Genomic DNA, 18,330 nt, shown 5'->3' with positions numbered 1-18,330 from the left:
ATAAAGTTATTCCAATCTATGCAGAGTTTGTGGCTATTTATTTCACTGCTGGCCTTTTTTTTTGTTTTCTATTCATATAGTGACTTCATCAGTTTCAAATATTATAATACAATGCTGCTAGTAAATATCAGTGGGCTGCTTTTCCAGATTAAATAAAACAATTTCATTTTTAGTCAAGGAAATAAACATTATTTACTGCTAGGTCATTCTTGAAACTAAGAGGCTGATCCAGGATCAGAAACTGCAGCCATCTTTTCAGTAGATATATAAATATGATACTTCAAAATACACAAAAGTCTGCATGAGACAGTTATGGGTGTGCCTATTAGCCAAGAGACTGGGAAAAATAGAAACTATGTGCCTTCCTAACCATACCGTGTCCAATGGTCCTATAATCACGTGAGCAGTTACAGTGTCTTTGTTATATGTAATGAAAATATGCCAATATTTATAAGAATGAATACCCTACACTGTGCAATATGTGTAATTTGAAAATATCTGGGAAATTCTAAACACTTAGAATCCATACTTTGCACTTCTGGAAACATATGTGCTACTTAAAATATGAATTGGCCCAAGGTTCCCACAAATTTATAATTCAGTATTCTTACTTATCTAGTTACATAAAATGTTGTAACTGCAAATTAGAGGAAATATCAATATAGAGCTGTTAAAAAAAAAAACAACAGCTCCTATCTAAGTGAACAAAAACAACATAGCACATTTTCTTCTAAGTGCAATGACAAAAAGGCTCTCAGTTCATTTAAACCAGTTTCTCTCAATTTAACATTTCTAAGTGTTAACTTGCAAAGATCCGCTCTGATGGTGACAAAATTTAACACTTCTACAACTGTAAATAACAAGAAGCACCTGGCAGTTTAACCAGAAGAGAGGCCAGCAATTTGCAGAGGTAGCTATTACCTGCTCATGCCTCAAATTTGAACAAGAAAGATAGGGATAGGTGTAACTCCAAGATGGGCCACAGAACATCTCAAAACCAAGGTGATCCAAGATAAAGGAACCATGAAAAAAAATATGAAAACTCATTAAGGGTGGCAAAGACAGTAACATCAAAATATATTTGAAAACGGAACTTCAGTGTGCTAATTCTGTTAAAAACACGATCTTTCTCTCAACTGCTGGAGCCTAATTGCTCCAAATAGAGCACCAGTTGTATCCAGAATAAAGACATTTTGTTTGTTGTCTTTTGATCCATCCCAGAATTATCCTTGCTATTGTAAAAAAAGAGGTTTCAGAGGTTACTCCACCCTCTGCATTTGTTCTACAATGACCAGCAGAAAAGACTGCAGTTTACAGTACTTATTTCATTTATCCACAAGAAAGTCCATTTGTCTCAGTCTCAATAGCCCTGCAGTCCATTATACACCTTCTGAACAGATGCTTGTTTCAGCAATTGTTTGAGACCTGCAAAATAATAAAATCACAATCACAATACAACAATACACTCGAGACTGCTACTATACTAAGGGGAAAAACAGTCATTATTCTCAATTCTCAACTAGCATATTACTCAAAACAGTTCAGAGAGGAAACCTTCAATCATACTATAGGTAGTGCTCGACTGATCCACAACTGAGCCAAAATTTGTTAAGTGAATTTTGCCCCATTTTTCAACCTTTCTTGACACTGTTGTTAAGTGAATCACTGCAATTGTTAAGCTAGTAACACGGTTGTTAAGTGAATCTGGCTTCCTCATTAACTTTGTCAGAAGGTTGCAAAAGTTGATCACATGACTCCAGGACACTGCAACCGTTGTAAATATGAACCAGTTGCCAAGCATCTGAATTTCGATCACATGACCATGGGGTTGCTGCAATGGCTGTGTGAAAATGGTCGTCACTTTTTTCAGTGTCGTCGTAACTTCAAACAGTCACTAAATGAACTGTTGTAAGTCAGGGACTACCTGGATATATTCAATTATTTTGAAAAGGAGACATTCACATTGTTTTGACAAATAGTTAAAGCAGAATAAGAACAAGCCAGGTGCCTTCCTGAAAAAGATCCCAATGACTTTTAAGATTAGCCATTTCATTCTATAATGACCAATTTCAAATTTACGATAATGGATGTTTTCTTGGTTGCTATTTACAATATGTCTTCTAAAATTTATACTATAAGTGATCCTAGCACAGATCTCTTAATATGCTACAATGAACTGTTTTTAAAAGTGTATGCTACTATGGGGCTGCATAATTTAATAAATAAATCTACTTTGTTTCAAAACAGTTATTTTTATGGTTCTTAGCATCTCTAAACCAAAACTGTAGGGTTTTGGAATGAGTTTGGAAATCACCGAGTACCTTTTTCTTTGTGATCATCTCCTCTTCTCCATTTCTGTGTCATTTCTGTTTTTCAGATCTCCACTAATTTTTTTTTGTGTAGCCACTGTAGCTTCTTACACTGTTTCATCTTATTAGCTTCTGACATGGAATACTATTTGTTGTTGATGAATTTATTAAAATCTGCTTTATTGATGTCCAGCATTTCTATTTGAGTACATTTAAGCTTTAAATGTTTCTTTATGCTAAGAACCACAAAGACAGCCAACATGTTTAGTTTCCCACAATGTTCCTTCTGCTTCTACTTCAACCTTCTGGTTAGCATCAAAAACATGGTTAGCATGATTACTAGGTTACCCTAATTTTAGTGCTTTTTAACATTCCTTAAAAATTAGAAAATTGTCAGTTAGGGTTATCAGAAATTTCTCCCCAGGTTTCTCTACCAAAAGATGTCAGGGTAATTAAAGACCCCATTGCTGCTAGCTATTGAATTTAAAGTTAAAGATAAATGTTTCCCCTGTCCAGTCATGTCCATATAGGGGTGGTGCTCATTTCCGTTTCTTAGCCGAAGGAGCCAGCGTTGTCTGAAGACACTTCCGTGGTCATGTGGCCAGCATGACTATATGCTGGGGTGCACGGAACGCTGTTACCTTCCTAGTGAAGTGGTACCCAGTTATCTACTTGCATTTGCATGCTTTAGAACTGCTAGGTTGGCAGGAATTGGGGAATTGTTTGCAGGAATTGACAGCTCAACCCGTTGTCACGTTGTCTTGAAATGGGATGTCAGCTTTCCAGCTGACATGCTCAGGACTTAACTGCTGAGCCATAGTACCCTATTTAATTACATTTAGAGGGCAGCTTATATTTTATGCCTCCTTAAAAAATTGCAGTTTGCTTTAGGAAAGCATTATTCCCATCTTCTCTTTGTTTAGCAGGTGACAATTAACACCAACAACAATACTGTAGGTTGGTTTCTTGACTCATTTATTGCTGAGCAGGCATGAAACTCCTTGTTCTGGCACTTTCTGTTATTTCTGGCTCTTTTGAACTGATTGTACCCTCTAGATTTCTACATTCTGAGCATTAATATGTTGACAACCAAGGCAATGAATTTAGTAATGTTTTTTCAGTTATCATTATGGTACTATGATACATACTTTCTCGCTGTTCTCCAGTCAACTGTTCTTTTGGAAATTCAATATCAAATGTAATGATAAGAGAGCCTTTGATGTTATTGTTATCAAAGTTTGGAAGACCTTCTCCTTTCTTCCACAGCTTGGCTCCAGGTTTTGTGATTTTATCTCGGGCAATATGGACCTAACCAAAAAAAAAAAATAAAATACATGTTGAATATTTTCAATAGGATTAACATGTTTAAGTGGGAAGTATTTTACCAAAAATAATCATGTCAATACAGGTAGTTCTCGACTTACGGCCACAACTGAGACAAACATTTCTGTAGTTTAGTGAAACACTTGTTAAGTGAGTTTTGCCCCATTTTATGACCTTTGTTGCCACAGTTGTTAAGTGGATAATTGCAGTTGTTAAGTTAGTAAGACGGTTGTTAAGTGAATCTGGCTTCCCCATTGACTTTGCTTGTCAGAAGATCGCAAAAGCTGACCACATGACTCCAGGACACTGCAACTGTCATAAATATGAACCAGTTGCCAAGTGTCTGAATTTTGATCACATGATCATGGAGATGCAGCAAAGGTTGTAACTATGAAAAATGGTCATAAGTCACATTTTTCAATGCCGTTGTAACTTTTAACGGTCACTAAATGAACTGTTGTAAGTTGAGGACAATCTGTACTATATCTTATTGCCAACATGTGTATTATGGATACAAAAGGATTCTTTGAAAATGTTTTCAGACAAAGTAATCTTCTACCTTACCTTATGTCCATCTAAATGAGCAATATCCATTTCAAATCCAACAAGAGCTTCCACAAGTGAGATGGTAACATTTGTATATAAATCATCTCCTCTTCTTTCAAAGACTGGATGTCTGTAGTCAACATATTAGAGTATTAGTATTTTTTGTTTCTTCTGGCATGGCAAACTCACTCTTTTTACAGCAAGTGAGATTAAAAAATATTATCATTTAAACTTACTGACAAATTGGAAATTATTTATTAATTTTCTGAAGAAATCCATTTAAATCATTTTGAAATTTGAGTGAGTACAGTCATGCAAAGTATGGTAATTTTTTGAGTCATGATTAGAATTAAATTAGCATTTGTCCTAACACCATAGGGATATTAATTCTAATTTTACGTACTAGTGTTTGTATGTGTAAAATATCTCTGGATCTGTCATAATATGGCATAGAAAAAAACTTTTAGATCTTCACAGCAACCCTTTGTGTGTTTCCTTTGAAATCATCTTTAGACATTCAGTGCAGATATTTTTTCCAGAAATAACTCGACTCACCTCGTCTTTGGTAATAGTCGAGAAAGGTTTAGTCTGCTTCAGGCCACCACTGTTTCCCAGAAGCAAACACTTTTAATGCTCTATGTACTTCTTGCCCTGAAGGATAATCTTACAGTCGGAGCATCACTGGTTTAATGGAATAATCTGCCCACCAAAGCCTTTGATTGCACAACATTTTTTCATGCAAAAATGTTAATTGCTAGTACCACTAAAGCAAATGTGTTCATTGATAGCTAATATTGAAAAAATATTGGTAAATTATTTCGTAAAGCAGAGAAACTTACTTAAGAACTTTTATTTGGAAGCGCAAGTCACCTGGTTCTCCATCAACATGAGGTTCTCCTGATGAAGTTTGAACAAATGTTAGGTATGTTTAAATATTTCATAACTAAACCATCTCTTTATAGTGAGACCTTAGGTCAATGTTTCTTTAAGATTTCTATAATGGCATTATCTACCAGGATGGGGACCTTTTCCTCAAACTCTGTCCTTGTAAGTTAATGAAATTCAATATATATAGTGAACTAAAAAAAAATTGGTATACATTATTAAGGCAAAAGACTAAAAATACAAGTTTACAACTAGTTAGACTGAATGTGAAATCTTACTAAACTACCTCTTTTGGTCTGCATAAAAATCTATGGTTAGCACATAGTTGTGATATAATCATTATCCAATTTATTCAGATTATGAAATATCTGGCAACAAGAACAAAAATAGGTAGTGTTGCAGCAACAGCGATAAAAAATTCAAGGATGATAAGACTGACACACAAGGTTTCTATTTCTAGTGTCATAGGAACTCATAGCCAAGTTCTCTTGAAAATTATTATGTTAGACATTGGCCAAAAAGCTTATACAATAAAAAAGAGAAAGGAAAAATGTCAGACTTACAGAAGATAAATAATCTTCTGCACAAGATTATGTATCTTCTGTATGTATTTAAATTTTAGTAGTGTTATAGGAAATCTTTTTTCAAAAGCACAAAATGTTCCAAGTATTTTTTTTAAAAAAGCAGAGTTCAAATTAGGGTCCAAATTTCCAGCCTCAGTTTATTTTCATCAATTTGAAGTTTTTCACACCTCCCATAAATTATAATCTCCAATAAGATGTCAAAAGTTAAAGAATAAAAATTAAAAGATGTACCTTCCCCTATAAAGGGATATTCCATCCCATCCCTAACGCCAGGTTCTATCTCCACCTCTAACGTTCGTTCTTCATTCACAAGTCTGAGAAACAGGAAAATATCAAACAGTTAAACAATAAATATATTTATATGAAAGTGGAGATTTCCCTTTAACACTGCATTAACACTGCATTATTTTAAGTATTTTCAATCAGAGTATATTGTGTTTTATTTTACAAATGTTAGTTTAAGTCTACTCATGCTTACAGTTGTTGTCCTAGGTTTACATGCCCCTTGCAATAAACAAACCCCTCATAGGTTTACATGCCTCTTGCAGAATTTTTAAGATGTGGATCATTTTATAAATGAACATGAAATTACTTACACATTTTTGTCATGTGATTCAAATTAAACAATCAGGTATCTAAGAACATTGCAATCATAAAACAAACCATAGCAATAAAGGAAATAATAAAATTGTTCTGTTCAAAAATTCCCATACCCTCAAATATTTGGGCAGCCTGAAAGTTGTGAATGGGACACACTTGGATTTTCCAACATGACAATGATCTGATACCTAAAGCTAGGCTTTCAGTGGCTGAAGCAGAACAAAGTAAGGTTCTAGAGTGGCAGTCACAGTCTCCTGATTCAACATCATTGAGCCTGTCTGAAATCTCAAACATAGAGCTCATTCTAGACAACTAAAGAATGTGCAGGACATGCAGACTTTTTGTCAAAAGGATAGATAGCTTTACCACATGAGAAAATAAAGAGTTTCATTCATAACTATCCTAATAGACTGTTTAGGAAGTTGATGTTAAATGGAGCAATTAGGACTGTTAGGATCATTGATGTTAAAGGGAGCAATACATACAATTAAGAACCAAAAGGATGCAAACCACTGTTTTATAATTTTTTTATTGCTATGGTTTAAAGATTGTGCTATTCTGTGATGCCTAATAGTTTAATTTGAATCACATTATAAATATTTAAATTTTTTTGTTTATTTATAAAATAGTCCAGAACGTACAAATTCTGCAAGGGTTATGTAAATTTATAAGCACAACTTCATTTACATAGCTACAGGGAACACCTCAAACCTTAACTAAATATATATGTTGTACAACAGTGTTTCTCAACTTTGGTAATTTTAAGACGTGTAGACTTCAGCTACATTGCTGGCTGGGGAATTCTGGGAGTTGAAGTGTATGCATCTTAAAGTTGTAAAGATTGAGAAACACTGTTATAAGAGGGATGGCTCTACACAGGTAAAAATTTGAAGGCCGAATGTATAGATATTCACAAAGCACCTGTTGGAAATCCCTTAAAACAATTATGCCTTTCTGGAATAGCACAGTGTCTTCTACATTGTAGTACACTCCTTAATAAAAGATACATTTGATTTCAAGAATTGTCAGCAGGTGCTACCATGTATCCTCTAAATACCCTAACCCCCCACCCCCACCCCCGCGGCTTGAATTTGAAGCACTGCATTGCAACTTTTATTTGGCAGAACAAATCTACCAGGGATGTTATAATGACAGAGCAATTGAAAGGGTTCCTTTCAGTCACCCTGAAGATTTTCAGGCACAAAAGTTTCTTCCTTCTCTTTTCAAGCCATAAAAAACAACAACAACACTCTATGCCACCTTGTGGCTCATACTGGAAATGGAATCATCCTTCCTCTCTATTTTTAACAATTATGTAAGACTGTCAATTACTCAAGCACCAAATAGCCACAGGACCTCAAACTCACTTGACATTGGGACACTCATCACAGACAACTTCTTGTGTCATCTGGAAACGTCCTGGGCCTAACTGGGTTGTCCTCATCTCTTGCCGGCAATTGCATTTTCGTTTCCCTGGTGCTTGTCTTGCAACTGGCTTGTTTCTAATAACCTGCAAAGAGGTAAAGAATGATGTTGTTGGATGCAAACTTTACAATAAACAACACTTTAGCCCTCTCAAATGAATAAAGCAAACATCTCATTTACATTACACCTATATAGATTTTGTAGCATAAATAAACTTAATATAATATAAACAATCACAAATTATGCCCTGGATTTTCAGTTAGTATTTAGTTGTGATTATTATTGATCTTTCCCTTATTTAAAATTAATAGCTCATTAACAAATAATAATTTATTAAATAATTTAATAAAATAAATACCAATATAGAGGTTTATAATCTTAGCACACAATAGAATTAAGAATTCTTTGACCATATTTGAATACTCATCCAGTTTCCTTTTCAAAAGTACTTCAATGGAGCTAGTGATATCCCCCCAGACGCCTCAAAAAGGGAAAATGTGAAAGTAAAAGCTATAGGGGACACTTCAAATCCTAGCTAAATTCCTACACTTCTAGATGATAATCACAGCGATTATACTTAATTTTAAATATAATTAAATATGCATGTAACAGAAATAAAATTTAGTTTTTATCTTGGTTCCACTCATTACTTTTTGGAGGATGTCTATCATCAAAGGCAGTGTCTTTGTCTGGAAAAAAGTTACACAGTCCTATTGTATATAAATAAGGCCACTGATTAATTTGAATTGCTCTCCTATTGCTTCTTTCACAAGCATGTAGCACTGAAACAAAACTGAAAACAGTTACCTAACATTCACCATGCACTGCAATTCTAAATGGTCCCAAGGATATTTTTGGTGTTTCCTCATATTCATTCACTGTCAGAAAACTATAAAAGTTTTCTTTTATAGCAAATAATAAAGCCTGAAAAACAGATTAATATAAGCAAAGGAGATCGATTAAGCAAATTGCCTAACTTACTTCCACAAAATTTCCGGAGTACACTTCTTCCAGCGTAACTTCTAGGTCCACAATAATGTCGCTTCCCCTTGGAATGTTCCTGTCTTGCTGACGAGGATTGCCTCCAAACATGAAACCAAAATCTCCAAAGAAACTGAAAAAACATGAATATTGATTCATTTAGCTTCCTTTCTATTAAACTTATAGGAGAGCAGGTAAGAATTACTAACTAAGGCAACTATCAGTATAGGAAATAAGGAAGTTGATGGAGATTTATTGAATTATGAGAAGGAGGTACAACAGAATCACACTTGCAAGAGTCTGTTATTATAGCCAATCTCAATAAAAGTAGTTTTAGACTTCCTACAAAGTTGATCTTTTGGTCTGATCTACCTAGTGGGGATGACATCAATTTCGCAGGTCTCCTATGCTCTTTTATTGATAGGCCAAAGACTTTACTTTTGTTACTGGAGACTGGCTATAATTCAGTTTAGTGAATTAGGGAGGTTCTGTCTCAGCCACTTTCAAACTTTATCTGATTTTAATGCTGGATTTAAAATATGTTTTATTTCTTGTCTTGGCAACAGAGCTTGCATATCTCCATCAAGGCCATCTTCCTTACAGTCTACAGCAACTCAGGGAATTTTTTAGCTAAGATGCAACTCTATTTGACAACCCCCTTACTCGGAACAACCCCCTTACTCCAACTTTCATGGAATTTTATCTAGCCATGGAGAAGTAAGCCATATTAAGAGTACATTTAACCTTGGTTGTAAAAAATGGAATTGACTGGGCAAAACAGCCATCAGCTTCCTATAAAACCTGATCTTTTCTTTTAGAAGAAAAAGTATAGGTAGTCTTCGACTAATGACCATAATGGAGCTTGCCCATTATGGTTGTAAGTCATGGTGTCATAAAAGTGTGGGTCATGTGACTGACTCAATTTTATGACCTTTTTTGTGGTAGTCATTAAGCAAAACCAGTCATTAAGCAAACATCACCATCATTAAGCAAACCAATGGTCCATGGTTTTGCCAAGAGCCAGAAATGCTGATTTTCAGCAAAACTGTCAAAATGTAGTCATGTGATTCTGGAATGCTGCAAATGCCATAAATATGGCCGTGTTGCTAAGCAACTGAAGGTCAGCGATGTGACTGGGGAGGGCTGCAACTGTCAAAACTTTAAATTTGCGTTGTAAGTAGCCCCAAGGTAGGTCTCTTGTAACTTTGCAAGTTGAGGACTACCTGCAGAAGAAATCTGGTAGATAAAAGTGCCATACACTTCCTAATCAATACACTAACTGTGAACTCTAATATTCTATGTTGCCAGGCCTGTAACTTGTTTGAAATAAACTGATAACTAAGCCTTCACACAAATCCACTGACTTCTTAAGTTTGTGCCCTCAGTGATGAGGGTTTTCCAAATGTTAAACGGAACTGAGCATTCACATTCAGATTTAAGGCAGAGTTAATTCAACTAAACAAATAGCATGGAATGTGACTGCTATTGTCTCTGTTGCAAGACAGCAATTCCTGGTGATGGTTCATCCATGGCTTGGTGTTAACTGAACAGGCAGACCTGGCATGTATTAATGAAACCTGATTTGTGTTCTCAGAAATGTATGCAGAACACTCTGGGTTTTAAACAACATGTACAACAGCAGTGAGAATGCTGCTGGTCACAGCTATGACCAGCAGCCCTGTTTTTTATCTTGCAAAGTGTGAATGCCCGTATGTCAGGCTGGAGCTCCTACTTATGACATAACTTCTAAGTCCATGGAGTAATCAGCGTTGAGAATATAGTATGTTTAATTCAGAATAGAAATAATCTCTTCTCAGATGGCCTTGATCTTTGGTGAATCCTAGGCAAAACCTGAAATGATATAATTCCCACTCCAAACACATATAGAACATCTCCAGAGATTTGCATAGGGTCATCATTATAAGTTCACAATTTAAGTGTTATGAACAACTTTCTAACTCATTAATTGATATAGTTATTATTCTGCTGGCATTTACTAATAGCAATTCTGCTACTGCTGTCCTTCATATTGTTTAAAACTAGTTTTAGATGCTTCATTGTAGTTTTGCTCTTGCTGAACAAAACATAATAGTAACATGGCTGAAATTAATGAATAAGGATGCCATTGTACTATACTGTAAGATAACACTTTATCATGCAAAAAAGTGGGAAGGAGCAAGCCACACTTACTGTGAAAAAATATCTCCATGAGAACTTTGATGTCCCTCTTTCAACCCTTCTTCACCATAGGCATCATACTGCTTTCGTTTTTCCTCATCTGACAATACCTGCAGGAGACATAAACTGCATGTATTAACATAGGTTTAAGGTATTCTAAACAGGAAAATGGACAAAATTATCATTTTGCCTCCATACCATACAGATCTGATAATTTTGTTGTTGTTCTGATATTTTCCAGAAAGAAATATTTTAAACTGAAAGCAGTTTGTGTCCATCCCTCGCCTATGTATCACACCCAGTATTCCACAAATGGCTACCTATTCAGAAAATTATCTACTGGAAAATTGCCAGAATGCATAAAAGTGGCCAAATCACACCCAAAATTCTCAAATGGATTCTAATTCAGAAAACTATCTCCTGGAAAACTACCCTGTTTCCCCAAAAATATATATTTATATTTTTTTGAATCCCCAAATAAGCACTTGGCCTTATTTTCAGGGAGGTCTTATTATTTTGGAACGCGTGGAGCAAGACACGGCTCCTCTTGCCGTCTTACCTGATTTTGAGCTCTGTCTCCCTAACCCTAATCAGAGGAAATGGCGGGAACCGGCTGCGCATGTGTTTAAATATTTTTGGGGAGGGCTTATTTTCGGGGGATGTCTTATTTTTGGGGAAACATGATATTAAGACATACCTGAATGGCCAAACCATCATGTGACTCATAGGCTTTTTTAAAAATAAAAAATAACCAATCCAATGCCACCAAATATTGCTGCCACCAGGAATATCGGTGGAATATTGCTTTGATTTCACAGCCGCATCTGCTTCAAAGGCACAGTGTCCCCAATACCTCCAAACTTCAGAGGATATGGCCAACTCCATCCCACCACTATGCTGCTAGCCACTGAACAATTAATCATCTTGCCAGATACTCCTTTGTAGCCCACTATTAGTTTTAAGGTATCAATCTGGCATTTTTCCCTCAATGAGTTGGGCAGGCCTGGTCTAAAGAAAAAGAACATTCCAGAGTTCTCTAAAACATTCAATTTGCACACACTAAATCTTTTCCTAAATAGACGTAATTTACATCTATAAATTTACATCTATATTTAAATAGTACAACAACAAATAGGAACATGTTTCATTGATTTCTGTCTAAAAGATATCCTCAGCAAAAGTGTTATATATGCTGAAAAACAAATATAAGCAGAAACAAAACATTAAGGTCACAAAAGTTTCTAAACAGAATAATTTTGGGATCATGTGACTGTAGTACATAGGGATTATTGGGATACAATATCAACTGTTTTTCCTCCAAACCCCACAGAACTGGCAATTTCAGGAACACTGTAATGATTTTCTGGAATTTAATCTTCAATCTTCCAAGCTGTAAGCAATTTGTGGTCATCCCTTCATCCAGAATTTATGCATTAGCAACTGCTGCCTAATTCTCTACAGTCAAAAATAATAATGTCTAATTTAATTTAGTAATATTTACTTTTATAAAAAACAGTGCACAGAACTGCACTTTTCATAATACTTTTATCTCTACATAACCACTGATTACCTAGATAAAATTAGCTTGCAATCTCCAAAAATAGTTATTTTGGGATGATTCTTTCCTACCAAAATATAGCATATAATTGTTTACATTATGCTACAGCTTGTTCAGAATTGTTAATCCATTTTGTCGTAAGACATTTTACAGGACTGGTTATACAAGAGCAACTAATACTGCTAAGTACTTAACTATCAAAAGGACATTTCAATTCTATTTCAAGGGAAAAGATTGAGAAGAAACTGACAGAAATGAGGAAGAAGAATGAAGAATAACAGCTTCATCTGTTTGTTTTCTTTTCTGTTACATGTTAGCTATTCACTTTTCCATCCTGCTGTGTGTATAAGGAAGCTTACATACAGGCAGAGCAAATCTTATTATTAAAACATATTCTCATACATAAGTTTGGAGTAGCATGTCCCAAAACAATGCAAGAATATGTCACCTTCTTTAAACTAAAGGAAAAAGAAGAGCTCCATGGCCTTCCAAATTTGACAAATGAAACAGAAACCTCTGCTTGCTTCCCACAGTACATAGCCAGCCACACATGTAAGGATCTTTATCTTGCCATTAATCAAGTTCATGAAAGTATTCTTCAGCAACAGCATATTAAATGCCAATGCAACATTCTAACACAGTTTTACACTTTAGACATCACTAAATAGGGCAGCATGAACATCCATGTTTTGACATATTTCATCTGCTACACTTAAACGCTGAATAGAAATAAAAATCCTCTACTGCTTATTCACAAAAAAATAACACTTTCCATAAATCATTTTCAAGTACTCTATTAAATCAGCCTAAAGAAAATGAAGGTAAGTTTTCAAGAACAAAAGTCTCATTAATGTCACAAACACATTGCTATTTTCCAGTTAGTATCCATCCTACTAAAATTCCATTGAAGAGAACAATCCAGGAAGCACAGGATGCATATGTTGACCACAGACTTCTCCCAAATACACTTACCTCATAGGCAGCCCCAAGATCCTGAAATTTTTCCTGTGCACGTGGATCATCAGGGTTTCTATCTGGATGAAGCTGAAGGGCTAGTTTTCGGTAGGCCTTTTTAATATCTTTAACAGATGCACTGCGAGGAACCCCCAAAATCTTATAGAAATCTCTCCTGAAAAACAGTAAGACGTCATTGCCTCTTATGATCCCCCAAATTAAAAAATAGCGGGAGAAAAACAATTATGTTCTTCTTTGCTATAAGCTGATAATAACAAGAATAGCAAAGTATAGAAAAAGTTCTACAAGCCTTGTATTCTAAGGATAATTGCACATGCTTTCTTCTAACCTGTGATCTTAAAGCTATAGTCTTAAATATATTCACTAGTCAGTTATCATGTATATTAGGATTACATAGCAAATACAGGTAGCTCTCATGTGCTCACTCCTGGATCTAACGACCTTCCAGACAATCGCTTATGCCCCAGTCACTCCACAATTGGATTACTGCAATGCACTCTACTTAGGACTTTCTTTGAAGAGCATTTAAAACTATAAAACTATAGCTAGTGCAGAATACACAGCATTCAATGTCCCTTGGTATGTCTATGACATCTGCAAACTACACTGGTTACTGGTAAACTTCTGATTATCACCTATACAGCCCTTCATGGCATAAGACCATGTTATTTGAGAACCATTTATCTCCAATGATTTCTGCCTGTCAACTAACATTAGTCAGTTAATGTGCTCCAGGTCCCTTCAACCAGGGTGAAATGCTACCAGTTTGGACCGGATCGGATGAACTGGTAGCGGACATGTGGCCTGGGTCACCGAACCGGTAGTGACTGCTGGCTGGCCACATTCCCGAACCGATCCCCTGGTCGCCGCTCACTCGCCCCGCCCTGCCCCATTTCTGCAAAGGCAGAGCCCCCACGTGCAGGGTGATCCAAAGAGGGGAGGGAGATGCTGCAGAAAAGGCCACCTTCCACCAGGGCCAGTGTGCCTCCCATGCCGGCTCTGTGGGGCTTGGGGCTCCGAAGCAGCCCACTCGCTTCCCACTCAGCCAGCTTCCTGCTCTCTTTGACCGCAGGTGCCACTCTGGGAATTCGGGCTGCGGAGTCCTGCGCTCCAGGGAAAGGAGGCTCAGCCACGGCGCTGCTTCCCACCGGCAAAGATGAAGAGCGAGAGGCACGGAAGCAGCCGGTGGCTGGCGGGGCATCAGCCCCCCACACGGGGAGAGGGCCAGGCCCGGCCATACCAGCACAGAGCCCACGGCACTTTCCCTTCAGCAAAGGCGGTGCTTAGCTGGGCGGGCCAATGCGGGCAGCCCTTCATTGTGCCGAAGACCAGGTTACCGCACTTACAGTCACACGGCCATCCGGAACGGAACATGGTGCGGGTGGAGAGGCCAATACAGCCCCTGCCGAGGCCGCCCTGGCTGAGTGATCGCCGCACCTCCCCAACAACAGGCGCGCCATGGCCGCCTTTGCCACCGTGTGCTGTGCATGAAAGGGACTGCCACCACCACTCTCACCGCCCTCCTCCCCGCCTGGCTGTAGACATCCGCCTGCCCTCCCAGAGCACAACCGCCGCTGTTCGCTTTTGTTTCGCAGCGGGAGAAGGAAGAAAGCGAATGGCACCGTGACAGCAGTGCTGCGAGGGCAGGCAGACATCTGCAGCCAGTTGGGGAGGGAGGATGGCGAGAGCGGTGGGTTGTTCCAGGAAGGGCCTGGCATTTCCCTCAGCTGCAAATGCTGAGATTTGAGGCCTACAAATTGTGTTAAAGGGTGAGCTATTGATGGTTGTGTGGAAGGGAAACAAACTGAGCGTGGGACAGAAAGAGCGTGGGGCTCTCCCTGGCCATGGTCAACAGCATCATCCCACCACAGCCCTCCTATGAAGTCTTTGGCTCCGTGTGCCATGCCGATTGGAGGCTTGGGGGTTTCAGTTGAGGAGCTAGTGCGCACCCAACCCTGAGGCGTTGGCAACGTGCTAAAAGGTGCTCGTTTCCCCGTTGCTCCGGGATTCGAACCCTCCCCCTAAGTAAACGTGACAGGTGACAGGAAGTCTTATGCAAGTTCTGAGAAAGCCAGCTTTTGGGTTCTCGGGCCCGGTTTAAAGCCCTTCGGCCTCAGGAGTTCTACAGGAACTTTAGAATGGGACTGGCCTCCGAGGAGGACAGGGCCCAGGGCTGAGCTTCCCAATCTTTCTTTAGGCAGCCTGGAGCACACTTAAAAAATGAGCCCTTCTGCCTGGATGCTTCTGTCCACTTTCTCACATCTCACCTATTGCTCCTTCTCAATCCACCTGGACTTTTCCCCTCCCTTCTTTAGATCGCCCTGCAGGGAGGGGTTCTGCCTTTGCAAAAACGGGGCAGGTGGTTTGTATGGAGGATTGGCAGGGGGGGATGTGCGGCCCTCTGGGATGGAGAGCGGGGCACGAGACGGGTCCGAGGTTTGCTTGGGCAGTCAAGCCAGATCGTGGAGGGAAACTCAAAGCATTGGGGCCTTCAGAAGGGCATAATGTGCTTCAGAATGTGCAGCTCCTGGCTCTAACACATGACTACTAAGCCACACCCACAGAACAGACAGCAAAAATTTTTAGATTTCACCACTGCCTTCAACCAAACAATGCCATTTATTATGTAGAATTCAGAAAGTACGGTTCTCTCTGCTATGGTGTCTGCCATCTGGAATGATAGCCCCCAAAGATCTACGTAGCTCCCACTGTAATAATGTTTTAGAAGTATTTAAAAACTATGACTGTGCTCCCACCCCTTGGGATAGGGTATTTGTGAATCCTGTTGGTGGAGATTTTTGAGGAAGGGGGTGGGTATATGGGATTTGGTGGTCCAGACATTTCAGATTTTTTCTTTGTTGTTTTTCTGTTTTTAAACTGTAAGCAGTCCAAAGCAGTTTTGAAACTGGATTGCCTCCAATCAAATGGATCAAAGGGAAAAAAAATGTAATTCTTACACAACTAGAAAACTGTAGGCTGGGGAAGCCTGGTATAAGATTAGAAAGGTCAGATTAATTTCCATCCTTTATTTGTTCATTTAATGCTGCATACGCCCTTGAATTTATTGGCAGAAACAGGAATAAAAAACTCTAAGTATATGTAATTGTAGTCTATGTGCTGAGTGGAAGAAATATTCTGCCTTTCAATAAAATTTTCAAAGAAGCTTTCATTTTTTAAAAAAAATTAAAGGATTATATTTTTAAAAAATAAATTCAATAAAATAAAATTTAAAAGCATATTACTAATTTATAAAGGAAATAATAATCAAAGTTATTTAATGAGTTATATTATATGCTTGTTGCTATAAAATTTATCAAAAGTAGGTGATAACTAAGCTTTCCTCAGGAAACATTCCATAATTGGACCCGTACTGAGAAAGTCAATAAGCAAGAGGGTAACAGATTCAAACAACTGATTTCAGTAGGGTAGAGGACAGATAAAAGTAGAAACATGGATATAGATTCCAGCCACTGAAAAGAAATAAAGAAGAAACAGGTCTAAAGCGATCTTCATGACTGAAGCGGGGATCTGAACCTGAGTGGCTATACATCTAGATCATCACAGCATTCCCCTTGGTCATGTGATTTACATTTGGATGCTTGACAACTGACTCACATTTATGACGGTTGCTGTGTTCCAGGGTCATGGGATAAAGCTTTTGCGACCTTCTTAGAGGCAAAGTCAATGAGGAAGCCAGCTTCACTCAACAACCATGTTACTAACGTAACAAATGTGAACGATTCACTTAACAACAGTGGCAAGAAAAGTCGTAAAATGGGGCAAACTCACTTAACGTTTCACTTAACAACATACTATTACCATCTGGCAGACGGTACAGGATAATAAAAACAAGGACAAATAGGCTGAAAAAGAAGCTTCTATCCCAGGGCAATAACCATATTGAATTCCACGGTATAGTGCAATATTGGGTTTTCAATTTCAATTATATAGAATGTAAAGGATGTATGTTTGTGTTTTTATTTTTTACAGTTACCCTGTTTCCCTCAAAATAAGACATCCCCTGTCTAATAAGCCTAATGGGGCTTTTGAGTGCGTGGCAATAAGGCCAAGCGCTTATTTCAGGGTTCAAAAAAAATATAAGATAGGGTCTTATTTTCGGGGAAACACGGCACAATGTACATTTAATTTCATTGTACCATGTGCAGTGACAATAAAGTAAAGAAAACAAAATATACAGTGTGGGTTCAATTGTGGTCGTAACTCGAGGACTACACATACTCCTCACACACCACGTCCACTACAACCTCCCCAGAGCTTTAAAACACTGGACACCTCTACCTATATGAAGGCACAAGGAAATCGAACCCGTTTCCTGGCCACCCGCGAAGGGGGATGAAGAAGGAAAGGGCAACAACCACCTACAACTCTCCATAGGAACAAACGGCCAGGGAGCAGTCCGCACACGGGAGTGGGGGGGGGGGGTGGATGGAGAGGAAGATTGGAGGGTGGGGGGGGGGCAGAGCGCAGCAGGTCCAACGGGCCTTTCAGAGCAGCGAAAGGGGAAGAAAGGCAGCGGGGGCTCCACCCTACCGCGGGGCCACCTGCAAACCTTAGCAGCGGAACGGGCTTTCCTTCCGGCCGCTTTTTCCTTCCCTGCACTCACCCGGCGATGGCGTCCCCAAGCAGGCACAGCAGTAGTAGAAGGAGGCCACCGAGGGAGCGGGGGGACATGGCGGGGGTCTAGTCGAAGCAGCTCTCAGCCCCTACCTTCCTCACGCACCGGTAACCATAGGCACGAAAGAGAACCCCCCGGTACAGCGACGCGGCCAATCAGAGCCCGGCAGAGCAGGCAAATCTTCATTCGCCGCTGGCCAATCACAATTGCACACTTCACCCGCCACCCGGGTTAGATTGGGCCAATGAAACTGCGGAACGTCAACAAATTAGGACGCGCGGAAAAGAGCGCCGTGGTCTCCGTCGTGGCGAGGAGCGCCGTGATGATGTC

The 18,330-nt window shown here is 38.8% G+C and overlaps 1 protein-coding gene across 1 annotated transcript; it reads right to left on the bottom strand.

Annotated features, from left to right (window-relative positions):
- Window positions 1–6: 6 nt before the first annotated feature.
- On the bottom strand, window positions 7–18,185 carry DNAJB11 (DnaJ heat shock protein family (Hsp40) member B11). The gene is made up of 10 exons (XM_070945516.1): window positions 17,989–18,185; window positions 13,362–13,518; window positions 10,844–10,941; window positions 8,654–8,786; window positions 7,615–7,757; window positions 5,879–5,961; window positions 5,018–5,075; window positions 4,197–4,308; window positions 3,458–3,617; window positions 7–1,425 (listed from the first exon to the last, which is right to left on the bottom strand). The coding sequence occupies exons 1-10, from the start codon at window positions 18,054–18,056 to the stop codon at window positions 1,361–1,363; spliced, it is 1,077 nt and encodes a 358-aa protein (XP_070801617.1). The 5' UTR covers window positions 18,057–18,185; the 3' UTR covers window positions 7–1,360.
- Between the last annotated feature and the right edge of the window lie 145 nt (window positions 18,186–18,330).

The sequence above is a fragment of the Pituophis catenifer genome, unplaced genomic scaffold (assembly GCF_029215685.1).
Source record: "Pituophis catenifer annectens isolate HBS135680 unplaced genomic scaffold, rPitCat1.0.hap2 SCAF_6, whole genome shotgun sequence".
NCBI lineage: Eukaryota > Metazoa > Chordata > Lepidosauria > Squamata > Colubridae > Pituophis > Pituophis catenifer.
This window is presented reverse-complemented; position numbering and strand designations above follow the sequence as displayed.

Bases quoted from the DNA above. Each gene is read 5' to 3' on its own strand.
- DNAJB11 (XM_070945516.1), bottom strand. From the start codon at position 18,056: ATGTCCCCCCGCTCCCTCGGTGGCCTCCTTCTACTACTGCTGTGCCTG. The intron at 7,758-8,653 runs GTAAGTTAGGCA...ACCTCTTTGCAG, and splicing joins ACTCCGGAAATTTTGTGGAA to GTTATTAGAAACAAGCCAGT. The intron at 3,618-4,196 runs GTAAGGTAGAAG...TTTTTTGGTTAG, and splicing joins CTCATTTAGATGGACATAAG to GTCCATATTGCCCGAGATAA.